Source organism: Maniola hyperantus, chromosome 1 (assembly GCF_902806685.2).
Source record: "Maniola hyperantus chromosome 1, iAphHyp1.2, whole genome shotgun sequence".
In the NCBI taxonomy this organism is placed as follows: domain Eukaryota; kingdom Metazoa; phylum Arthropoda; class Insecta; order Lepidoptera; family Nymphalidae; genus Maniola; species Maniola hyperantus.
This window is the reverse complement of record NC_048536.1, coordinates 10,972,386-10,997,933: the sequence shown is the minus strand read 5'-3', so window position 1 is coordinate 10,997,933 and position 25,548 is coordinate 10,972,386. Positions and strand designations below refer to the sequence as shown.

Below are 25,548 nucleotides of genomic sequence, written 5' to 3'. Positions count from 1 at the left end.
TTAAAGTGATTAATTAATCATTAAGGAACTGGCGAACAAAACAAGTGATTTCATAAAATAAAACTTTAAGTAGGAACAGCAGAAGCAAAAAATAAAAAAAGCTGTTGAAACTCTATTGTAATTATACTGTTTTGATCACGAAATTTAGAGTGAATTTTAGCATAGTTTTAGGCCATATTATGATTGGAAATGAGGCCAGATTGTATTCAGCGATCAAAATCTCGAAATTTGGACACAGTATTTGCACAGTTTTAGACCGAGTTGCTTGAAGTTGAAGTTGAGTTCAGTTTTGTATTCATTGGTTCAAAAACGTACGGATCAAAGAAAAAAGTATTTTGATTAGAGCTGTAACTAGGTAGGACACCGTTTGTTCACCAGCTCCTTAATAATTGTGACATCTATAATAGGTACTACTTACGATAAAACTGTAACTGGACAATTTCTGTACATCTAAATATATAAAAGAAAAAGGTGACTGACTGACTGATCTATCAACGCATAGCTCAAACTACTTGACGGATCGGGCTGAAATTTGACATGCAGATAGCTAATATGACGTAGACATCCGCTAAGAAAGGATTTTTCAAAATTCAACCCCTAAGGGGGTAAAATAGGGGTTCGAAATTTGAGTAGTCCACGCGGACGAAGTCGCGGGCATAAGCTAGTTAAATATATTTTGAAAATTTGATATAGAAAACAAAACAATTTTTTTTTGTCTGTCTGTCTGTGCTCGCATCACGCGAAAACTACCTACTGAACGGAATTTAATGAAATTTGGTATAGTGGTAGCTGATAGTCCGGGTTAACATATAGAGTAGTTTTAATCCCGAAAAAAATTAGGGATTATAGGGATTCTTCGGGATACGGGATATTTTTTTTATTAAAGATAAAAATAATTGTTACATACTCTAACTCATCAGTGTCATCATAGAGAGGTTGAAATTCTGCGTCAGATTGGTCGCTGTCGTCGTCGAGTCCCTTGAATCCAGGATTTGGTTTAGCCATCACCTACTTGAGTATAAAAAAACATTTACATAAAGTAATCGTTTTAAATATACGTTAGTTTTAGTTAACGCAAAAACCGAAACACGGGTCGAATACTTTTACATAAAGAATAGGCATATATACAAAATTTCAACAATATTTAATAAAAATTTACGAAGTTATAAGCTTGCTGTGTTAAGTCGTAGTCCTCGAAAAATATGGTCACCCCAAGCGAGCGGCTGTGAGCGAACGGGACGGCTGGCGTCGATCGTGCGCGCTCCCGCTTGCGCGACTCGAATAAACTGGTGCATGCGGTCAGTCAACTAGGTGTTCAAACTTGCAGGATTTTATAGTATTTTTGGTCAAAATATAACTCGTAGTAAAAATGATTGCAATCGATTCTGTTACTTTATTTTAGCGTTTAAACTATCGTGAGTGATTTCCATTACACAGGAAGATTTTTTTGGTTTTGCACAATTTTTTTTGGTGGTTCTGTATCGTTAATAGAACACATTTCTATTCATAATTTTGTACCTTTTAGAAATATTTATTTTACCTTAAAATAAGCAAATCATGGTCATACTATTCGTAAACAAAGCACGATATAAGCACGCTAGCTGACTCTGACATTTTCCCTTAAAAAAAAGTACCAAGTTCGCAGTGGCGCGCATAGGGTTTGAAGCCAGGGTAGGCATTAGTTAGGTAGGAACCTGTTTACTGGCAGGTCATAATAAAAAATATGCATTGAGCTATTACAACTGGGGTAAGCAGTGCATTAATGCCTCTATGACCTGCACGCCACTGCAAGTTCGCATCTTAGACGATATTAAAGCGCGCAGAGGTTAATGGCCGCCGCGCGCGTCATCGGATGTGTGTGCGTGTATTTTAATCAACAGCTGAAGATAACGTTTGTAGAGTGACCCTAATCATCTGTTCGTGGATATCTTTGGTAAACGATAACTTTGGTATTCTTAAGTAAAATAAAAAAATACGTGTTAATTAAATTTCGTTTCTATACAACAAAAAAATGTGCAAAACCAAAAAAAACTTCCTGTATATGTATGACAAAACGGCTTTACTCACGTATTTCGTCAACGTTAGCCCGACTAGTTTCGATTCTGTTACTGATTCTGAACAAACTACATACTTTCAGGTTTTACATATACTAAAACTAAAGGATTATGGCAATCGGGTATGAGGCGGGGGACGACGCCCCGCACACCCGCACTCGTCCACACCGGGTTAGTGCCGATTTCCATCTCGTCCTGTCACGTGTTATAGCTATATGTATGATGGCTTAACTCACTTGCTTGTCGGAGTATGCCAGACTAGTTTCGAGCCCGTCTGGGGTCTTTGTTAATAGGCCTCTATACGCGACGCTGCGGCGGCGCCCAGCCCAGGAGACAGAGGCCTATGAATAAGTACCCCAGACGTGCATGAAGCTACCGACAAACAATAAGTGACTATAAGTAGGCACCATAATACTGCAGCCTGCAACGGGTGGTGTTTGAAAAAACCTACGACCTTTCGAATTTCTGGCCAGCAGAAAAATATTCTTTATCAAAATAATACTCTAAGTAAATGTTTTTGAAATGTTTATTCCATTGAGTTTTAAAAAATACACACTAATCTTAAAGGAGCCCTAGGAAATGCTATAAAGTGCAGTCTTATCAATATATCTTAGTGCAATTTTATCTAAAAAAAATACAATTTTACCGAATCTAACTATCGGATCTAGGCGGGCAGTTCGCTCTAAAAAATTTAATACAATTTCAGGATATTTAAGTACATTTCGTCATTCAGTATGTAATCATTTTTATGTTGAAAATCTTATATTTCTTGTGTATTTGAATTTATAACGTTCATAATAATGGTAGGTTTCACGCCAATAACGGTCAGAAATAGATTTTAATATTTAAAAGATATCCAGACAATATTATTCAAAATATGTGCACCGTTAATAATACTGTTTTGTATCCCTATGTTTCAGTTTGCGAAAATACATTTTCATCTAGCAGCAATGACCGAAGTGATTACATTTATAACTAGAAAATAGAAATATTAGATAGACAAAACTACTACCAAAACCTACACTAATATAGATTAATAAATACTTAGGCATTTAGATAGATATAGAAATCATAAAACATTACCTTCAAGGAATAAATATTTCATATGCTACAAAAGCCACATCAGATATTTGTTTTCAAACACTTTTCGCACAATTTATTCCTTCAAATACGACGCAAAAGCAACATAAACTTGTATTTCACTCTACAACGGCGGCGGTAAACGACTAATATATTCATACATTGGCATATCGCGCATACGTCATAATAATTTTATTATCACTGATTAAATTATTATCAGCATTTATCGATAATTGCGGATCATCAACGACCGTGATTTTTTGGAAGGATCTGTTATCTTTCAAATTTTATATTCCATACTTAACCCTATTTATTTATGCGATCTAATAAAGATACATAGCAAATATTTTTAGCAAAATGTTCAGGAAACATTGGTTAAACATCCCAAGTTTTAGTTATCACTTTCACTATTCAAGCTTTTAGATGTAGTGTAATCTTGACTTTTACTGTAGTCTACGGCATCGTCTATCTTGCCAAAATTACCCATCGCTACTTGCGCTATTGTGTCAGCAATGCTAGCTGCGCTCGAATAGGAAAGCGACGTGGTAGGTATTTTCTGCATTTCCTCGTCTATGATCTTACGAGATTGGCTGTAATCTGAGGCATAATCTGGAAGAGTAGTTTTTTTAGTCAATTCTAACATTTGATTCAAAAATGGATCCCCTCCCAAGCGAGGTGAAGCACTTATCTGTGGATAATCTACTGCTTGAGACTCCGATATAATCGACTTCGACGATTCGCCCTTTGTTACGCTGACGTCTGGCTGCTTAATGGAATCATGAGAGCTGTCTTTTCCTTTACTAATGCTGCTAAAATCAGGAGGAAGATAATCTTTACTGCCTTTAATCAAATCGTGTGGACTCTTCATCAACATATTCTGATCGAGACCAACTTTTGAGGGAATCGGGCTACTGCTCGATAACGGTTTTAACAACGACTCCTGCATTTTGAGCAAGGATGGAGACAAGAACATATTATTCGCGGCTAATGTTGACTTCGACATCGGATCCGGTATTCCCAGGATTCCGGCGCTCGAATACTTGCTGGCCGAGAATAACGCATTGGCAATATCCGCTGAACTCATCATAAGGTTCGAAGCTATATTAGCCGGGATAGGTGACGCAGAAGTGGTGCAACTAGTGGAAGTGCTGGTGGACGTCTTTTCGTAGTTCCCAACACCACTCGTCAAGTTCTGTAGCGAAGCGGCGTAAGACGGGAGATCGGGAAGTTTACTACTGGACAAACTGGCCGCTAAGTTAGACGACATTCCAGGGCTGAAGCCCGTCAGCATGCTGTTGGCGGCCGCCAGGCTCTCCAACCCAGCGGTACCCATCGGTAGCGGCATATTTGCCGATCCTAGCCCTAACGCCATACTGGTCAACATATCCAATCCCGTTGGATACGCAGGAGGAAGAGATGATGAACTGGACTTTGAAGATTTCGAAGAAGTAGGTAATACTGGTATATTTAGCGGAGGTGTTTCAAATTTGTGTGGCGAACCAGAGCCCATTGCGGAAGAAACGTTGATTGGCGGCACGCCTGCCGGTCTGCTGACCATTTGTTGCAGGGTACTGACTGAGGGGAAATTTGGTATATTGGTTGGATTTGGTTTGGAGGGAGGAATCTGTTGTGGTACTGCTAGTAAAGCATCCAAATCCATTTTATCGTCATGTTCGGAAGAACACCCTAGCTCATCTCTAATAAAATGCCATAGCAACCCATCGCTCTGTTCGCGCGGGAACTTGGGTGTTAATGTACATTTTAACTTGTCTAAATAAGTTATATCTGGCTTGTAACTATCCTTAAAATTAACAAATGCATCATCTGCGTATGTCAAATAATATTTGATGCTTTTCTTTATTTCGTCCATGGCGTGTGTTGATAAATGGCTATCGTTGACCATATTGTATTGCAGCAACAAGGGCCGGGGGTATTCTGTAGGTCGCTGCTCTGGCGGCGGCATTACCCAGAAAAATGTTAGAGAAGACTCCAAAACTGGGCTTTCTGGATTGTAGGGGGCTGCAAGACAAGAAAGTATTTACGATCAACAAGTATACTGTCGGGTCCACATCAGTTAATTTGCATCGTTTGTATTTCTATTTGAACACAACTCTGAACGCAAATGTTTTAAGAAATAAAGCAGTATTACATTCAGTACAAAATTAAAAATTAACAATTGACTTCAATAGCCACAAACACTAAATAGTAACAATAATTTAATTTATTACCGAATATATTATGTGTACAAGAGTTATTGTAGTTCTATAATAATATTTTTTGGAGCCGGTGCCAATTAGCCAACCTACTTTTCATATTGTTTTGTGACTCCACATTGGCACCTCATTGACACAGACTCTAAAAAAATATTATAGAACTTTAAAAAAACATACATTGAGAACCTACACCTTTTTTGAAGTCGGTTAAAAAGAGGACAAACTTACAACAAATCACTCCTATACAAGGAATGTACGATATTTCTGAAGGGCCCCTCATTTTAATTTGATATTCTAACTGGTTGTCACAATCCCTTAAACTTGGCATTGCAGGATTTGTCGGATGAGAGTGATACCATCCTAATAGTGTCAGACCTAGCTTTTCGATCTCCATTTGAATTTCCAGTTCAACAAAAACCCTAGGTCTCTTGTCGTTTTTGCTTATCAAGCAAGGAAATGTGTGAGTTATCATTATATCTGAAAGGAAAGGAATCAAATTAGTGGCTCCCAGACCAATTTAGAATATATGAACCTAATTGAAGATAAATAAATTGTCAAGAATCACTAAAGGACTATTGTAGAGCGAGTATTCACACTGTTGAAAAGTTCCGATTCCAAACCATATAATTGCTAAAGCCATTTAAAGAAAGAAATAAACAATTTACATTTCTTTGTTCCCATACTTCTGTAAAATTTGTTTGAATCGTGCAAAATTCGTAGAACCGATGACAAAAATTAAAATTACAATTGCTTAGAATTAATTATTAAATTTTCCAGCTTTAAGGAATTCAGACTTAATTTTCTTCTCTTCTTTCTTCGAAAATACGAATTTTAAGCGAGATGCTGAGGGTCAAAAGCCTAGTGTCGTAATAAATAAACTTACTATGATTATTGAGATCCCAAGTTCCTGCAAGGTAGCCATACACTTCCTCTTTTTTTAAATGACAATGAATATCCAGAACAAGTAGAGCATTAGAGCTCACAGACACCAAGAAAGGTTGCACTTTTCCAGCCGATGAGAATGATACAGCTTCGATAAGCAAATTCGCATCACTGAAAATTGGAAAAAGTAATTTGAGATTGAGTACATCTGCACAGGCAGCGCAAATCGCAAACTTTTGGGAAATAAAAATCTGTAAAAAAGAATGTAGGTACTTACGACTTTAAAATAAAAACCTTAGGATCAATTTTACTCTGGCATAATATTACTTCCAAAAAAGGCTGGGAAATTTTGAGTTCGGCGCGTATATTTTTAAAACCAAAGGAAGTAAGTTTTTGAGGAGAGTTTTGCCACTTTTAAAGTAATAATTTTAACATAAATATTCTTGAATTAATTACAGATCTAAATCTATTGAAATGTCAGAAAACTGTTTATGTATTTCCTTTTGTGAAAAGATAAATCAGTATACGGAATATTTAGTTTAATTTAATTTGATTTAAAAATTATAATACAAAATATTTCAAAATAATTATAAATAAATATTTCAAAATATTTCTCGTTCAAAGAGCTGCATTGTAATATGGGCCTTTGAAAGTAGTTTCGATAAGTGTAAAAAGATGTCGCTACTAGATGGCAGAAACAGTCGCTTCAGTAGTGAGTGTGCATACACATCACAAATTTCGTCACTGGCAGTAAGCGGGCTGTAGCTTAGTGGTTAGAGCGTCGGGCGCGATCCCAGGAGACGCGGGTTCGATTCTTGCCGGTTCGCAATTTTTGATGTGTATTTAAAATTATTTAGAAATTTCCTTCAAGTGTAGGTAAAAACACTATAAAAATTATAAAATAAAATATTTCAATTTTAGAGGCAGTCTACAATACTCACTGCTGCATCATTCTGTTTGGAACAGTGTTATGTTTCATCACAACTCTTTGCGGTGGAGGCTCTGGGGGGCTTTCCACTTCCATTTCTGTTTCTTCTACAAAATCAAACAGATTATCTATGTATATGAAAGCGAAATACCACTCAGTGACTCACTAATCACGAAATCTCAGGAACTATTATAAAGCTTACAAACTTGAAATTTGGAAGGTAGGTCGTAGGTGTCAGCTAGGAAACGGTTTTGAGAAAATCCCCTCCCAAGGAAGTGAAACGTTGTGCGTAAGTTCTATGTTTTTACAGACGTGACAATCTACATTTAGGTTATTAGCTTTAAATAATAAAAATTGTATAAGTTATTTTGGAAAATCCTGTACGAAAAGGGATGAAAGTTTGTAAGGAAAAGTTTTAATTATTGTACCCTGTAGGTTTCTTCACAGACCGACAGACAGACAGACAACAAAGTGATCCTATAAGGGTTCTGTTATTCCTTTTGAGGTACGGAACCCAAAAAATGCGAAAATTCACTCCTAAGGGGGTGAAATGGGGGTTGAAAGGTTATACGAAAGTCTTATGTTTTTGAAATTAAGAGATGAAAATCGGCATTTAGGTATTCTGGGTTCCGTGCCTTAAGGTGAGGCCGAAGGAGTAGGTAAGTGAGGTCTTTTGCAGCGGGATTTGTAATCTCATAAGAAACCAGAAATTTTACGCGGACAAAGTTGCGGCAACTGGAAGTCAACATAAACACAAAAGACTAAACTAGACTAAGTACTTGCACTCTGACTTAACTTAGACTCAAGACAGAGTTAAAAAGAGACAGAGCTATATCCCTCACATAAATCTGTCTCGTTTTAACTCAATCTTAAGTCTGAGCAAAGTTAAAGTCCGCTCTATAGATCTCAGCCTACGACTGTTAGTAACCTTGGTTTGAAATTTGTGTAGTCCACGCCGTCGCGTTCAAAAAAGATTTGAAAATTACCATCTGTGTGCATATTTTCCCTTTGCAGTTGTTTCTTTCGGAGATAAGTGGCTTTGATGGTGTCCAATTTCTTCCCTTTATACTTCACAGAGGCCCAACCACAGCCAGACCTTTTGTCCGGATTAATTATCCTCTTGCAATGAATTGCCCAAGCTGATGGTGAACAAAAAATTGTTTCTGTTTCATGGGATTTTATTTTACCATCAGCCTGTAAGTCTCCCACAAATTTTTGGCCCTAAAATAATAAATAGAAACATGAACAAAAAGTATTTCATTATCATTGTTATAAGTGATATGAAGTGATGCCAAGCTACTTGAATGCCCTGACATTCTTGTTTGTATGGGTACAATCAGTATTATGCAGATCATAGAGGCATACAAGAGCTGCTTACCCTGATTGCAACATCTCAGTGCTCACTTTTCATTAGAACCTACCAGTAAATAGATAATTACCTCACTAATGCTTACACTGGCTAAGGATCCTGTGCACACCACTGCATACAATGTATAACATTTAAACTTAGTCAAATGAAAAATATGTGAATGCACAGGTAATCAACAAACTTTATAAAAAATTAGGAAAATAACTAAGAAATAGAAATAAAGATGTAGTAAATAAATGGCATGCAACCTTGGATTAGATATACCTAGGAGGATGATACAGGTTTTCTCACATAAAAATGTTATATTAGTCTAAATAATTACCAAATATTCAATAGTCATTGCTGCAGTGCCAGGCTCTAACATTTTTTCTTCCAAAAGCATTTGTAATGTTACACCTCTGCCTGGCATAGACTTACTGCCGGGCTGGGTTTCAGATTCCTAAAAATATAATATTATATACTTAAGAGTATGCAAGCCTGGGCTCTCTCCATATTAACATAGAAGGGTGATTACTATTTGATGTTATATGCCCAATACGATACAGATTTTTATCATCAGTAAAAAAAGTATTGATACGGAAGTAACAAGCCTCAAAAGATCCATATTTTGTCACTAAACTCATCACAACTTTGGGCATAAATATATACACTTCACGCTTAATTGGAGGGGAAAGGGGAATGTTAGTCAAGGACTGTGGCTAATATTCTTTAAAAAAAAGTTTCAATTTACAGAGGCTGCAAATTTTACATATTGCTTCTTCAAGATATAGAGTCCGCTAAATTTGTAGTTAGAGTTATAGAGCATGATATGTACGTACATCACAGGGAAATCATATTCATTTCGAGTTATAGTGTCTAAATAATATGGTTACGGTAAGGTTTTCTGAACTTCAGCAGAAGGGGATAGTTAATTTCTTTGTCATAGAGAGGATTTCTTTGTCAAGTTAACGGGGTTCGAGTTAAAGAGGTTCCACTGCATATAATATGTTACTAACAAAAATGTTCTATACTCAAAAGTCGCAGGCCCGTTAGCTAATTATGGTTTACTAACGCATTAGCAAAACAATGTTTTGTTCGTAACATGGCACAGGCTATCTGGCTTTAATAGGTATAAATTTATTATTCATAAAAAATTGTTGAATTAACTTTATTTATATAACTATACAAAATTTACAGTTTTTGTGTACTTTTCTCAAATGGCTATTAAACATTTTTCTCAAACTTACATTTTTGTATGAATCTCACCAATCAAACTGTAAATCACATGGTGCCAGGTGAATTAACAAGTATTTCAGCTACGTGGTGTTATTTGTTTATTCCAGTAAGTAGCATATATTATATTCTCTTAAATAATATAGTCAAGAGGCCTACGTCTTAAACACTAAGCTTTCACCGGTTATTTTGTGTAGGTACTTAATAACAATAAAGAAACTTTAATACCTCATCTGAAAAGTCTTCTCCACTTGCAAGTTCTTCTTTATCTTCGTAGGGGGGTCCCTTTGGGACTTCGTTTGGTTTCTCCTTCTTTTCATCAGCAGCAATGTCGGCTGCAATATTTTGAGATTCTGTTTGTGTAATATTGAATGTGCTGTTACCCGACATTAACGCAGCAGCTAAATGTGATGTTGGCATTTCCATTTTAATTGGAGAAAATTCACCTTCGTTTCTTTGAAGTTGTTTTATTCAATATTTATCACAACAACGTACCATTGTATATTTTACGATTTGAGTTTACTTTACTGATGCGCGATTGTGAATGACATTATTCGAATAATTCGATTGTAGAAATCATTCAAATTATTCGAATAACCTACCAAACCATTCTAATTTGAAGAAAAAAGAAAAATATATAAGAATGTATTGCGCCGTCTCAACTCTCATTCCCTCCGATTCGAATTTGATTACTACTAGTTTACAAATTCGAATATACATAACCTCATCTAAAAGTAAACTCTATCTGCTAAGAAAAAGTACCCAATTTTGAGTGGCAAATTTTATCATTCAACCATCAAACTATAATAATTACTATTTTGTATTCGTATAACCTCATTTAATCTAAAAGTGAACTTTATGTTCTGAGAAAAATAGCCCAATTTTGTATAACAAATTAAATGATTGAAACTAGCGGTTTTAGTCGAATTTGCGAATCAATTAAAAGTCGATTTTATTGTACGAGAATACAGCCCAATTTAGTATGACAAAGTAAATGAATAAAACTAGCGGTTTAATTCGAATTTGCGAACTAGCGGTCGATTGTTTCTGCTATCGATTGTTATTATTAGTAGTATCAAACCATTCGATTGTTGGAACTAGTAACAATCGCCCATCAGTAGTTTACTTTTTATATTATGTTATTGGTCTGTGGTTTTGAGTTTTGACTACAGTGATAGGCCTTAAAGGACTGTTATCCAGGGCCGTAAAATAAATTTAAAAAAAAACTAGTGATTCGCTAAATGTCAATAAATAGGTACTAAGGCAAGGTGCAGTCACCGCCACAGAGTAGGCAAAAAGTACAAGGCTTTTTTGGCACTTGAATGACATTGACATGGGGGCGTAGTTGTAGAACAAAGGCTGCAAAGTGGCTGCCAACAAATAAAATGTCCTCAATTTTGGGGAATATAGTGAAAATGTCAATCAAAGTCGAAAATCGAGTAATCGAGTAATCCAATTTTAACTGAACGAGAAATTTGGAAAGCCGTCCCTGTTTTCACAGCGTGAAAGAATAATAAAAACCATTGATAGGCCTTGGACTGGCAACCTATCATGCCTGCTCAAATACTATATTCACGTAGTGACAAGGTTCGTTATAAGATGCAGACACGTTTATGCTGTATCTAAAAATCGTAATGTTAATATAAATGGAATGGCTTTAATATTTAAAAATAAACAGTGAATTTCTAATTTTTTACTTAGCAACACCAAGGTAAAGGCAGTGACAAGGGCAGTGTGACATTTCACAAGATGGAAGGCGGCATTAGTTCTGATTTTGGCCATCTCAGAATAAGGACTATTAGAAGTAGCCCTATTGTGACACTTACTGTTAAAGCAAGATAGCTAAATGCATTAATATATGTTGCAGTATTCTAGGCTACAATAGCCGAAGCGAACGTAAAATAGACGGAATATTATTTCACAAGTAAGTAACTACCTGAGAGGGACTGAGGGGGCCACGCACATATAGTAGATAATCTATGGGGCCACGCTAGATGCATATCTGGTATATCTGTGGCAAAGATTTTGTATGTACTACTACGTAGTACACCTATGTCGATGATCTGTGGTCACCGCGCATCTGCAACCACAGAGTACCTACATTGTTGAATACGTTATAAAAAAAATCTGGTGGTTGTAGACCATGTAGACAGAGTCATAGATTAATATGTACCTATACCCACAGAGTAGAATCGTAGAATTACACTTACTACCGGTGCTTACTACGTTCGATAAACAATTCAACGAACTGTATTGAATAATTTGAATACCAATAATTATTACAAGCTGACGATACTTTCTCACAACGAATTTTAACGATGGCTGTTGTTAAGACACCGGTGTTAAAAGTAATATTATGCGGTGAATACGGTGTCGGCAAAAGTTCTATATTTCGCCGGTTTATTAACAATACGTTCCTGCCTAATTCGGACAGAAGGTCAACATTAGGTCTGGATCATTTTGAAAAATTATACCAAGTTGGTGACAAAGAAGTCAAGGTTACTTGCTTATTTGATTATTCACTTATAATTAGACGTTACTAACATTCTTATTAATTATTCCATTGCATTTCAGTTACAGCTATGGGACACTGGTGGTATGGAAAGAATAGCATCAGTCACTTCTAGTTATTATAAATATGCTGAGGCTGCCGTTTTAGTTTTTTCACTGGACAATTCCTCATCTTTTCATGTGCTGAGCCAGCATCTGTTAGATATTGTGACCTATGCAGAAAATGCTAAAATATTTCTATGCGGCAATAAGTCTGATTTAGAAGGATCATGCCCTCAAGTTACAGAGGCTGACATAGAAAACTTCTGGTAATAACATTAATTTTATTTTTATTTTTTGTGTCTGCCTTTACATGTTTTTTAAGGTTCTGTAGTCCATACCTAAAGGCTGCCAATTACCCAATTACTAAGCCTCCGTTGTCCATCGGTTTGTCTGTCTATCAGTGGGCTGTATCTCATGAATCATATTCTATATTGCTGCTATAACAACAAATAATAAAGATTTCAAAATGGCTATTACACAGATTAGAGAAATTCACTCATCTATGGGCTATTATGTAAATTAAAAAGTTGGTACATAATCTTGTACAATGATATGGGAGGCTGACTCACACTTGATTTGTAATTTTATTTTTTATTTTTTTAATGTGGGATAGGCTTGCGCTTGACAACAATCATGCCTGAGAAATAAAGCAATGATGAGGTCTACGTTGGAGCATGCTTGCCTAGTATCTGTATTTCTATGTGGTGTGCAATAAAGATTTTTCTTGAAATTAAAGTTGCATGAAAAACAATTTAAGTAAACATTCATTTTTATTTTCCAGTGAGCAGTGTCACAACTTAATTAGTACTACATACAAAACATCCTGTAAAACCGGACAAGGTTTAGAGGAAATGTTTTCCGACATAGCTCTTCAGTTAGTTGAATCAAATAGATCCAGGATTGAACTTCAAAGGTTAGATCACAACAGTTTTAAGATATCCCAACCTGAACCACCAGATGAGCCGTCCTGTAGTTGCTAATGAAATATTACATCAAGTTGTCTGCCACATTTGTCTATCTGAACATGTCAGAATTCTAAGGATTTTCATTCAGCTTTCACCAATAAATAGGCTGATTTACAAGACAGGTTGAGGTGTGTAATTGATTAAGATTTCATGTAAATTGCCCAAACAATATCAATCTAGTCTGTGAAAATCCAGTTACCTAATGTGAGAATTTTCCTGACATGTTTCATAATTAAAAAAAATATTTTGAGTATTCCTTTTATCTGCTGACTGGAAATTGAACCTCCTGAATGATTATAATGTAATAACTGACTGTCTTATATTTATGAAGCTTGACACATCACGTTATCATTGAAAATATCAAATACTTTGGGTATAATTTAAAAAGACCCGGCAAATGGCGCGCGTCATATGTAGCGTACATATGACGCGCATAAAAAGTTCTGATAAAGCTGAATTTTTTAGGATAATCAAATATTAGTATTTAAATGTAGAGAGAGTAGTAAATTAATAATCAATCAAACCAATCAATTGAATTATCTAAAAAAATATGATCAATTTTTTTGTGTAAAATGTGTCAAACTTATGCTTAATGTTTTGTTATGGTCTGTGCTACATTTTAATACTTGTTTCAATAAGGTATAATTATAATATAATAATTATCGTGAATCTTAAAACTGTAGTATTGATAATTTGTAAGATATAAGTACTAAAATATTGTTATTCAGAAATCAGACATAATAGCACTGGTTTCGTAGGCAGTTGAAGCGAATTTTAAACTCTATACATGGCATTATTAATAATTCTGTATTAAATTCCACTTAGTATTATAAAAGTATTATTTTATTTTGAAAATACAGGATGGTTATCATATTGTGTAAAATCCATGATTTATTCTCTTTTTTACTTAATTAAGTATATTTCGCTATTTTAGATGGAATCAGAATTAATTGTGAATTTTTCAATTATTTTAATGGTAACTATGAACTCTAAATTAAAGACCTATTAGCATAAATTGTCATATCAAATACATCTTATATGGCTTTGCGTTGTGTAATTATTTCAGCAATGATAATGACTATAGGCACCAACTGTGTACCTAATCAACTATTTTATATGAATAGTAGGTATATACTAACACTATGTTTTTTAATGATTAGATAGAGACTTGATTTCGTTAAACAGGCTATATAATATTAACCTTAAGTAAGCTATTTTAAGTGTTTTTAATATTATATCGAGGGAAAAAGTAAAAATCACCATTATACAGTAGCCGGCAGGAAATATTGTACATTTAGGAAGGATTTCGGCTTTGTAGAACGTTTTCTCTGTCACTCATACCGAGTCATACATATGTGACGTTTTGTCAATCTCAACTACAAAGACAACACTACGAAACGGATATCTCATTCTAAAGGTTGATGTACATTTCCTGCTGGGTACTGCACCATTGTATGACATACTAATTTATAAGTATGATATAATTATGAACCTCTATTTAATAATGAGCTTTAACAAGATTTCATAGTTTTAATATTATGTTAAATCTTAACCATGACGTAATAACTAATAAGCATATTCTAAATAATATCTGTCCCGGCTATACTCACGTGTTTAGTCGACGTTAGCCCGACTGGTTTCGAACCCATCCGGGGTCCTTTTTCAAGGGAGTCCGTTCGCGCACGCGCCGCGGTTTTGACACTCACTTTGGAAATCACTCACGGTAGTTGAAACGCTAAAATAAGCATATTATTTATTTATTTATGTACCTGATCCCTTTTAATTTTAAGTAATATTCAAGTATTATTCATAATTATAACCTGTACAGTACGCGGCCGCAAGTGATGAACAGCCTTCAGAATGACATTTCATCTTGTAGAGCGTTGCCTCTTTCACTCATACCCATGTGAAGCTTTGTCGGCCCAAACGACCGAGACAGTGCTCTACAAATCTGCTTTCTCCATCTAAATCGATGTTCAGCACTTTTGGCCGCGTTCTGTACCTACTGTTTATAAATGGACGAAAAAACTGCAAATATCAATTGACTTATATCATGTAATGTAAGTATATAATATTAGGTAATATATGTATTCGTCTATAATTAACTAGCTGACCCGCCCCGGCTTCGCTCGGGTGGAGTATTTCGGACTGGGAGCGTCATCGTGAAGCCGTTGCTTGATACCTAAAATATCAATTCACTATCAGAAATTCTAAAATCCCCACGATTTAGGACTTTAGTACTTTGCAGTATCAGGATTGAGGAGTTAGGATCCGAAGTTCAATGATGTAGCCTATGCTTGGTACCTAAATTAATTTTACATCATCCGCAGTTACTGAAACTTTATAGTTTAGGAGTGCTGTACCCTACATCATCAGGGTTGAGGAGTTGGGACTTGAAGTCTGAGAATAAAGTCGTTGCTTGGTACCTACAATATGAATTCACTATGAACACTTCCTGAATCTTGATAACTCAGGCGGGCAGTAACCCTGCAGCATCAGGATTAAGGAGTTGAATCCAGAATTTTTTATGTGACCACCACGAAAACTTTTTTTGTTGATTTAAAAAAAATGCAAATCGGTCCAGAAACCTCGAAAAAATCGATGTAGAAAAAAGAACCACCTCCTTTTTGACAGTCGGTTAAAAACCGATGACCTTGAAATATTTACGGAACAATCTTTAAAATATCCCCTTTCTAACAAAAAAAGAATGAATGAAATCGGACTACGCGTTAATGAATTACAACTCAGTATACATTTTAACTTTCATCCCCTCTCCTACGGGAACCATGCTGAATTTCGGGATAAAAAGTATCCTATATTCTTCCTCATAGTATGATCTCAAATCCTACCAAGTTTCATTGGAATCCATTCAGTAGTTTCAGCGTGATGCGCGGCCGTGAGACAGACAGACAGACAAAAATGAAAAAAATTACAGTTTTGGGTTCAGTATCGATTAAGGAGTGCCCTCGAAAAAAATTTTCAAAATATCTTCAATGTACAGAATTTGACCTGTTACAGTTTTATTATAAGTATTGATAATTATAGCAATTGTAGATAATAACATCGTTTTTGTTTCTTTGTAAGTAAGTAATATTTTGGTATAATTAATGAATCTAAAGTTTTTAAACTAGGTAAATGTAAGACCTAAGTTGAAAATATGAGTTTACACCCGCTCTTATCGACAAAGTGCCGTTCGTCTGTAAGCACATTAATATCTCACAAGGGAACTTTTCAACTTTAGTCGACAATATAGAAAATGTTATACGTTTCCTATTACATTTCTCTCGCATTGCATTGCAAGAAACTGTTACTTATGCAGGTACTACAAAACACCTCTATAAAGATGGCGGCCTCGAAACAGCTGTTATACGTGGCGGCCATTATAATCCGCACTGCTTTGTAGTCTAATAATTAGTTTTATGCGCCATGTCCGGTAGTATTTTTATCGCCCAAGTGTGCTAAAAATTTACTTAATAGTTTTAAATAGTAGCGCGGTAAGAACTAGTTGATGAGCAAATGTAAGATTATTTTATTGCTCACATTTAACGTAAAATGCCTTTGATTTAATGGCGAAGATAATTCAGATTGTCAAACTGTTTGGCCTTTTCATCGCATATGTTTGGCTTTAACATACTGTTATTATGTTTTTATACCTATTTAACTATTTATTTATAAAATAAATGTATTGTGTAATTAAACTGTTGCTTTAATTATATTTATTTGGTGTTCCTATTTGCCTAAACACTATATTCATTATAAAAATATAATATAAACTGAAACGGTAGGCATAAAAAATATGTATAGTAAGTGACAGGTCGAGATGGCAATCGGGATGGGGACGTCCCGCACACCCGCACAGCCCCCACAGACTACACTGTATAAAGACAGCCTCCACGATAACCCGCGGGGTGATTAGGTACGTATCACGCGACAGGCGTAAATCTCGCGATCATTGCTGTCAAACGTCCGGCTAGAGAAAGACGGCAATAGCCACAAAGCAAAATAAGAAGAAGAGAGACAGCAAATAAACTGTCGGATTGCTACTGCTGTCGCTACTGCAACGTTTTACGTAATCACCCCACCGGTGTGGGATAGCACGGGTGGCGTGATGGGGCGTCCCCCCGCCTCATACCCAGATTGCCATCTTGACCTGTTCGCGTACTATAGAAACCTCGATGTGTTTTGGATACCTACCTATCTAGTATCTATATATACGTTTTAGCAAGATGACGCATTTCCGGCTGGAATATTCCAGACAGCCATAATTTGTGTTGTAAGGAAACGACAAATTCGAACTGACGCGCGGGTGTAGCGCTACAGTCGCGCGTTTTTATTTACAGTACGCAGTCGAAAGTAATGTACCTACATCGGCCTTAAGAATGACATTTCGGTTTTGTAGAGCGTTGTCTCTGTCACTTATACCTATATGACGTTTTGTCGACGATAGACAGACAGTGCTCTACAAATTTGCCATCTTCTAACGATTGATGTACATTACTTTCGGCCGCGTACTGTATATGGATTCACAAAGGACCTCCGCGCGGCACTTTGCGGCAAATTTGAAGGCGCCCTTATTCTATCGATAAGTTAGAAGCAACGTTAATTTGTCAAAAAGACCATACCTGATACTTTAAACCAAGTTTTTTACACCATAGGGTCTTTAGGAGCACTGTTGAAAAGGTTGAGGATGAAAAAATGAAATGAAACAAAATTGCTCTTTATAAGATATAACTATTTATTTAAAAATAATAACATTGTTTTGATTCGTGCGTGTTAACAATAATTAAACAATGATGATTTGAATAATGATAATATTAATATTAGCTAGACAAAATTGCGTAGGTACCTACTTGTGTCATCATATTAAAAACGGTCAAGTGCGTTAAATTTTGTGATGCTGCCACTTTTTTTCAGTAACCTAAAAACCTAATTGCCAAGTTTATTTCAGGGTTGACAAGAAAAGTACTTACATATAGAAAATTTAATTTAAACATTTAAAAGGTTGATGCAGCAAGTCGATTAGGCCTTTACTAATATTTATTTATTCCTTTTACTCGTTATTTAGTTACTTCACGAATACACAAACTATATCTGCATCTTTTGTGTGTAAAAAAGTTTTTCTATCTATGTGTTAAACGCCTTATGCCATGTGTATTATCAACACTTGATATTTTATGGTTGGTAGAATAGATGGATGCATGCTGGAATGACTACCATTATAGTGGCTTTGTCAAAACTGTTTAACACATCTTATTTAGGTTATTTAAATTATCGCAATATATTCAGTATAGAAAGAATACAAAACCGAAATATGTACTTTCCAACAATTTTGACAATACAGTGACTGCATCAAAGACAGCCAAAATGTGATGATTGCAATTTGCAAACAACTTCTGACTTCTAAGGCTCCATCTCCACGGACGAGAGAATCGCGGCGATAGCACGGTAATGTTAACATACATTACCGTGCTATCGCCGTATATACGTATTGTAACTCGGCCGTATCTTCGAAATAAATACCTACAGCAGCGCGGTACGTAAACATGCGATCTCTGGATGCGTTAATGAAGAATTCATGCAACCAAAAACAGCACAATATTTCTTACTCGTCATACTAAATATGTACTTGAACATATTTTAGTGGAAAAATCGCGCGGTTATTAAAAAACAAAACACCATCCGTTCGTTACTGCAGCACAGTCGCGACTGGCAGTGTCCCGAGCACATCCCGAGATCGAGGCGCGTAGGTACCTATAGCTCGCGTTTCGTCCGTTTGTATGAAGTTGGAATACTGTATGATAATATTACCGTGGCGATAGTCTCGCCGTGTGAAAAAATTCTATACAAACTATCGCCGCGATAGTATCGCCCTGTAGAGATAGAGCCCATAGAGTTTGTATCGAATTTTGTGACACGCCGAGACTATCGCCGCGGTTTTCTCGTCTGTGGAGATGGTGCCCAAGGATTATAGCAGAAACGATGCTGTTAGCATCAGTGATCGCCGATTTAGTTGCTTTTCAGAAGCTCGATGCCGCGATTGGTCGGCCCACTCCGTACACACATTCGGTTCCGTCCACGTTGGTAATCAATGTTTCGTAGCAAGTTATCAAATAAGATTTATACTTCGCCTTTCGTAACTGGTTATTAACAAAGAATGTTTTATTCGGGTTCGTAACGGATTATAAGAATGTCTTTTTGTAACTGGTTACTACGAAACGACGTAATTTTAATTTTCGAAAAATCGAAACAATCGCTCAAATTTTGACTCTAGGGTTACAGAGATAACCCTAATTATTCTATCTATAGATCAGTTGCCATTACTTTGATTCTTAAATTTAAATTTTTCCCAGACCACAAGTATAGATTGTTACGCCTATACTCGACGCAAGCCCGACTAGTTGCGCACCCATCCGGTGTCCTTTTTCACAGGGACTCATTACATACTTGTACATTGAGACTGCACTCAACCGCGACGCGCAGTCCTGAGAAAAATGACCCCGGATTGATTCGAAACCAGTCGGGCTTACGTCGATTAAATGCGTGAGTATAGCCATAACAATCTAGACTTATAATGGAAATCCAATTTTCCCAGATCTTTATTTATATGAGGAAACAGTGTCAATGGGGCATGTTACACTATCAAGCGATACGCGACATCGCGACCCTGTGTCGAGAACATATTGATAGTAGGTATTGATTGACAGTATCACAATGAATCTAGATGTTTATGAAATCCTGCGATACCAGAATCCCGATACGGTATTGATAGTGTAGCACCCCCCAAACACCTTTGATAAACACATATTTAAATTGTATGTAGATAAAACATCTTAATACAGAAACGAACGAAAGAAACAAAGCACGACGGAAACTGCACGATAACACGTGTGCGTGCACATTATTAATTATTATAATACAAGCCATTAGGCTTAGTATGAGATTTTACATCGAGTGGCATAATGGAGTCGATAAATGTTAAAGCAACATAAGTAGACCTTAAAAGCTTCAATTTAAAGCTCAAGTTCGTCCATACACCTACAACCAGCGGAAATCCTTGCGAAGTTAAAATGGATGGTACTGAATTTTCGACTTTAAATCAAAAATATTTAGGTTCATTTTACTCTCACGTTATTGGGTTTTGACTCTCAAGTACTATCAATATCGGTGCGATGAAAAATCTTATACTAAGGAGTAAGACTAAATAATATAGGAAGCATGTCACATTGCAGGTGTGGCGCCGCTTCACAGTGTTAAAGCTTTCATATAGAGTCTTGTTTACAACTTCTAGGCCTAGTTTCTAGCCGTTTCCGTCGCGCGTTCTGTTTATTTTAGTCTTTAGTGTTGAGACCATTGAATTGTTTTAATGTCCACCCCATCTTGGACCATTTCCCATAGAGGGCTCATTTCTCTAAGTCTTTCTACATGTCTGATGGTCTTTTCTGCAGTGTAGTCAACCTCATCTATTGTTGTGAATCTTCCTAGTCCAAATCTGTAAAACATAACATGTTACAGTCTTATTCTTACAAGCCGAGATTTGCTACTAGCACTGAAAGTGCAAAAGTACCTACTACATAGCTATAGTCCGCGACAGGTTGACTTGGCAATCGGGGTATGAGGTGGGAGTGACGTGCAAGTATGCGGGGCGACCTCATATCCGAATAGCCATCTCAACCCGTCGCGGACTATACCTATGAAACATATCCAACATACCTAATTGAGCTGTGAGCAAGATCTTCGTCCGTGCCAATGGCTCTTAACACATAGGAGGGTTCCAGAGACGCCGAAGTGCATGCCGAGCCACTGGATAACGCCACATCTTTCAAAGCCATGAGTAGTGATTCTCCTGAAAGTCAAAATAATGTTCTCCTGACCGAATTTCAGCAATGGCGCCGAGCTAACTACGCGAAGATATTAAAGTGTACATAAACACAACATAAACATAGATACTGTCTCTATACCTTCACTCTCAAAAACATTTTTCCCTACCCAAAACTTCCCAATTCTAGGGTGTTGCTTTGATTAGACATGCAGCTGCAGCCCAACAAGAGACGCAAGAGCTTAGGCGGGGAGAGGTGAGGTGAGACAAAGCGAGGTGAGGTGAGAAGGCGAGGTGAGGCGATGCGAGGTGAGACGAGATGAGGAAACAAAGTGTGGTGAGATGAGGCGGGGTAAGATGGGAAGGTGGGGTGATGTGAGGCGAGCGGAGGTCAGGAGACGAGATGAGGTGAGGCGATGCGAAGTGAGGTCAGATGGGATGAGGAGGCGGGAGGGGAAAGTGAGGAGAGGTGAGATTAGGTACTCATGAATTTTTACAGCGCGCCCGTTTGTGCTGACGTCGATGAATTTGCTCGCTATTTTTATTAAAAAAAAGACAGATGCATCAAGATGTTAATGCAGATTAAGTTTGCATCAACATAGACTTACCTTCAACGTAAGCAAACGATAAATTTACGCATCCAGGATATGTTTGTTTTGGATCTCCGTTTCTTATGACGTGTGTCAATTTTGAGTAAATCTTATCTAGAAAACGATTTGCAAGATTCTCCATCCATGCATGGTCATAACTCATTTCCCGTTGTGCCAGCTCACAGGCTGCCCCTGAAAACAAAGTTATGTTTCACTTTTTTAGGGTCCCGTACCTCAAAAGGAAAAACGGAACCCTTATAGTTGTTAGAAGTTACAATAAAAATTTGATAACTGTTGCAACTAAGAGAATCGACGCCATACTTCTAATGATATTATGTCAAACTTGTACTTAAGACTATTTGACCAGCTCAGTTGCAATGCAACTGAGCTGGTCAAATAGTCAAACAGATTTGAAACAAATTGCCCTAGTAGTAATGTTGAGCATAATCAATTCAAAAATTAGGCTGTTTCTCTCGTACGCATACGTACGTTCGAGAAAACGTACGTACATACGTAGCTTAAGTTTGAAATTCGTGTAAAAATTATGACCACTATAATCTATATCATCATTTACAAATGCAACCACCGACTATCAAAAAGTGTAATTTATTACCTATTTTGAATAAAACATCCGACTTTGACTTTGACTCTCATTTGCTCGCACCATGACTCATCAAGTCATCAAGATTAGTAGGTAGTTTTACGCTATAGTTTTACAGTTACAATGTGACGACCACAATTACCTCTAATGAACTGACACTATTGGCTATAATGCACTGTTGCAACAAGAATGCCGTAAATTCAGCCAATCACGATTGTAGCTATGTGTGACTTTCGTGCCAAGGACATCATTATGTTGGCTTTTTCCTGTGATCATTTTAGTTTAAACACACACTATGTTTAGTTCATCATCATGATCAACCCATCGCCAGCCCATTGCTGAGAACGGGTTTCCTCTTAGAATTAGTAGGATTCAAGTCCTAGTCTGCCACGCTGCTGGCCCAGTGCAGATTGGCAGACTTCACAAACCTTTGAGAACATTATGGAGAACTCAGTCACAGATTTCCTCATGATATTGTCCTTCACTGTTTAAACAAGTGATATTGAATTGCTTAAAGTGCACATAGCTCTGAAAAATCATAGGTATGTGTCCGAGATCGAACCTCCAACCTCTGAATAGAAGGCAGACTTCTTAACCACTAGGCTATCATAGCTTCTTCAACCATTAATTAATTACTACACTTGAAATGTAATGATAGATACCTAAACCAACAACCAAGGGTGTTGGTACAGTGCCACTTCTCATTCCTCGCTCCTGGCCCCCTCCACTCTGAAGAGGCTCCACCCGAACCCTCGGCCGTCGCCTTATAAAGAGGGCGCCCACACCCTTCGGCCCGTATAGTTTATGACCAGAAATAGACATCAGATCTATATTCATAGAATTTACATCAAGAGGGATTTTTCCAACAGCCTGAGCTGCATCTGTATGGAAAAATATCTTCTTTTTCTTGCATATGGCGCCAATTTCAGCAATTGGTTGTAGAACTCCTAAAAATAAATTTTATGAATCATCTTGAGATACCAAGCAAAAAAAAATTATATAAATGCCAAATGAGTAAGAAAATTAAAACTTGAGATGTTGCATGTAGGTTTTCTCTATAACATAAGACAACCAACAATGCATAGAACTGTAATTAATTTTATACATGGCGAAATTATAATAGAATCTTTGAGTTTTTTGCTGTTCCTTCACAATAAAAAAGCATTTTGCACCAATGTCAAAGATCAATGCATTTGACGATGCAAAAGTTTTGTAAAAGTTAAATTGAATATCTTTCTATTTCTATTTCAAAAATCACTAAAAATACTTTTCAGAATTTCTACCTAAACAAAGTCAATGAGTAACCAATAAATTAACGACATGCAAAGGCAGCCATTTCTTACCAATTTCATTATTGACAGTCATAATTGAGACCAAGCTAGTTTCTGGTGTAAGTGCTTTCTCTAAATCTTGCAAACTTATTATGCCATTTGGTCCCACTGGCAAATATGTTATTTTAAACCCTTCTCCTTCTAGAGCTCGACATGAATCTAGCACACATTTGTGCTCCTGTAAAATGAAATAAAAATATACTAATTAACAGATGAATCTTGTGTCTTTAGATATATGATAACCTAATAAGAGGAGTTCATTTGTAGCTAGCTCCACACAAATAATGTTTAGTTCTCATATCAATGTAAACCAATCCCTCTCTGGAATTCTCTGTATGGATATAATAGGGTTTGATATGCCACATAACTATGTGAGTATTAAAACTTATGTGATACTAATAAAAACAAATCCTGCATCTTTGTTGAGATTTCAAAGACAAGTACCCTAATCCATCCCCAGAGTGCAAGCTATCTTACCTGTTACAAGTTAGCTCTGTACCAAATTTCATCAAAACTGGTTAGACAGATGGGTCACAAAAAGCTAGCAAACAGACAGAAAGACTGACACACTTATATAATATTAGTATGGATAAGACTGTTAACTTACAATTTGAGTTGTCACAATATGTTTCTTCCTTGGTGCATAGAAATGTGCTACTCCTTTTACAGATATATTATTTGATTCTGTAGCTCCTGAAGTAAATATGATTTCTTTAGGATCAGCACTAATGAGATTAGCCACTTGCTCCCTTGCTTTCTCAACACCTGCTTCACTTTCCCATCCATAAGCATGAGTCCGAGAATGTGGGTTGCCATGATAATTCACTAAATATGGCAACATAGCATCAAGTACTCTTGGATCCTGAAATTCGAATATTGTACTGTAACACCGATTTTAGTACTCGACCTGTAAAATAGATGGCGCCAGTAGATCGTTAAGTCTCGCTACGCTGTACCCTCGGGTTTGGGTATATATCGGCCAGCTTATGTTTCCAAATAGATTATTCCTTCACTCAGTGCTCAATTCTCAAACAAGTAATGAACTCTGCATCAAAAGCTTTAAGCTATAATATTGTAACTCAACTTATTAGTGTACAAAAATATAGTCAAGTTTCCATGAAGTATTAACCTCTTTTCTTCATTGCCTGAAAACCCTCCTCTACAGTACATATTTATCTTGTGTGTGGTAAGGAGATAAAGCCTAAAGCACAAAAATATTTTGTTGCAGAGAGGATTTTTCAGTACATTGCTTGGTAGCCGACCAATTCTACTCAATTCTACCAAAGTACCCCTTAAAATTGGCATTATTGACTGAAAATCAATACTATCGCTGTTTTTGTACGTAGACAGACTGTACAGCAATATTTTTTAAAGCACTAACTTAATAGTTTTAATAACTGTGAAATAAGAGCCATGCAAGTAAATATTGCAAAATTTTGATAGGTATTTACTAGCTTTATTAGGTATAATATTTAATGTTGGTATAGCTGCTAAACTGTTGAAAAATGAATATTAATTGTTTTGAGGACTTACAACAGGTGTTGTAGCCTGTGCGTCGAAATACAGTGGACGACCGACTTCTTCATGTTTCAAAGAAAACTTTTCATCGGCTGGAAAACATAATATTATCTTTCTTAATTTAATCTTCTGGGTAAACAAAGTAATTGCGTCACAATACACCGAACCGTAATACTTACCGGAATCTGTTTGGAGATTTTTCGCCTGAACAATCATAAGAATTGCATTTTCTGATTGTGCCTGTCTTTGAAGTAGATTTTTACAAAGCATAGGTGAAATATTTTTAAAAACTCGAAACATATTTTTATAGGATTATTTTTTTACTGCAATTTTTTACTTATTAGTTTTTAGATATTTTATTCTAATGATTTTTCGATCACTACCTACGTTTTAGAGAGTACATTTGGTTTTGCGTATGTGTATGTGACACACACCG

At 36.4% G+C, this 25,548-nt stretch overlaps 4 protein-coding genes and 1 long non-coding RNA gene across 5 annotated transcripts in view; 2 read left to right on the top strand and 3 right to left on the bottom strand.

Annotated features, from left to right (window-relative positions):
• LOC117986112 (chitin synthase chs-2-like) overlaps window positions 1-3,273 on the bottom strand; it is a 30,558-nt gene extending 27,285 nt beyond the window's left edge. Inside the window, exons 1-2 of the mRNA XM_069501208.1 lie at window positions 3,138-3,273; window positions 908-1,011 (exon numbers count right to left, since the gene is read on the bottom strand). Of these exons, the coding sequence (XP_069357309.1) occupies window positions 908-1,005 (98 nt within the window). The 5' untranslated portion in view covers window positions 1,006-1,011; window positions 3,138-3,273. The remainder of the gene's footprint in view (window positions 1-907; window positions 1,012-3,137) is intronic.
• Window positions 1-25,548, top strand: part of LOC138402988 (uncharacterized) — a 320,130-nt gene that overhangs the window by 131,190 nt on the left and 163,392 nt on the right. The window lies entirely within an intron of this gene.
• LOC117986157 (MPN domain-containing protein CG4751-like) lies at window positions 2,565-10,378 on the bottom strand. The gene is made up of 7 exons (XM_034972999.2): window positions 9,967-10,378; window positions 8,849-8,965; window positions 8,144-8,378; window positions 7,171-7,264; window positions 6,231-6,400; window positions 5,576-5,824; window positions 2,565-5,153 (listed from the first exon to the last, which is right to left on the bottom strand). Exons 1-7 carry the CDS (start codon window positions 10,162-10,164, stop codon window positions 3,526-3,528), a joined length of 2,691 nt encoding a protein of 896 aa, XP_034828890.1. The 5' UTR covers window positions 10,165-10,378; the 3' UTR covers window positions 2,565-3,525.
• On the top strand, window positions 11,950-14,861 carry RabX6 (RAS oncogene family member RabX6). The gene is made up of 3 exons (XM_034973111.2): window positions 11,950-12,236; window positions 12,313-12,557; window positions 13,073-14,861. Exons 1-3 carry the CDS (start codon window positions 12,057-12,059, stop codon window positions 13,269-13,271), a joined length of 624 nt encoding a protein of 207 aa, XP_034829002.1. The 5' UTR covers window positions 11,950-12,056; the 3' UTR covers window positions 13,272-14,861.
• Nfs1 (Nfs1 cysteine desulfurase) lies at window positions 17,972-25,543 on the bottom strand. Its single transcript, XM_034973048.2, has 8 exons — window positions 25,292-25,543; window positions 25,128-25,204; window positions 24,202-24,456; window positions 23,607-23,772; window positions 22,926-23,210; window positions 21,681-21,854; window positions 20,967-21,099; window positions 17,972-20,745 (listed from the first exon to the last, which is right to left on the bottom strand). Exons 1-8 carry the CDS (start codon window positions 25,410-25,412, stop codon window positions 20,592-20,594), a joined length of 1,365 nt encoding a protein of 454 aa, XP_034828939.1. The 5' UTR covers window positions 25,413-25,543; the 3' UTR covers window positions 17,972-20,591.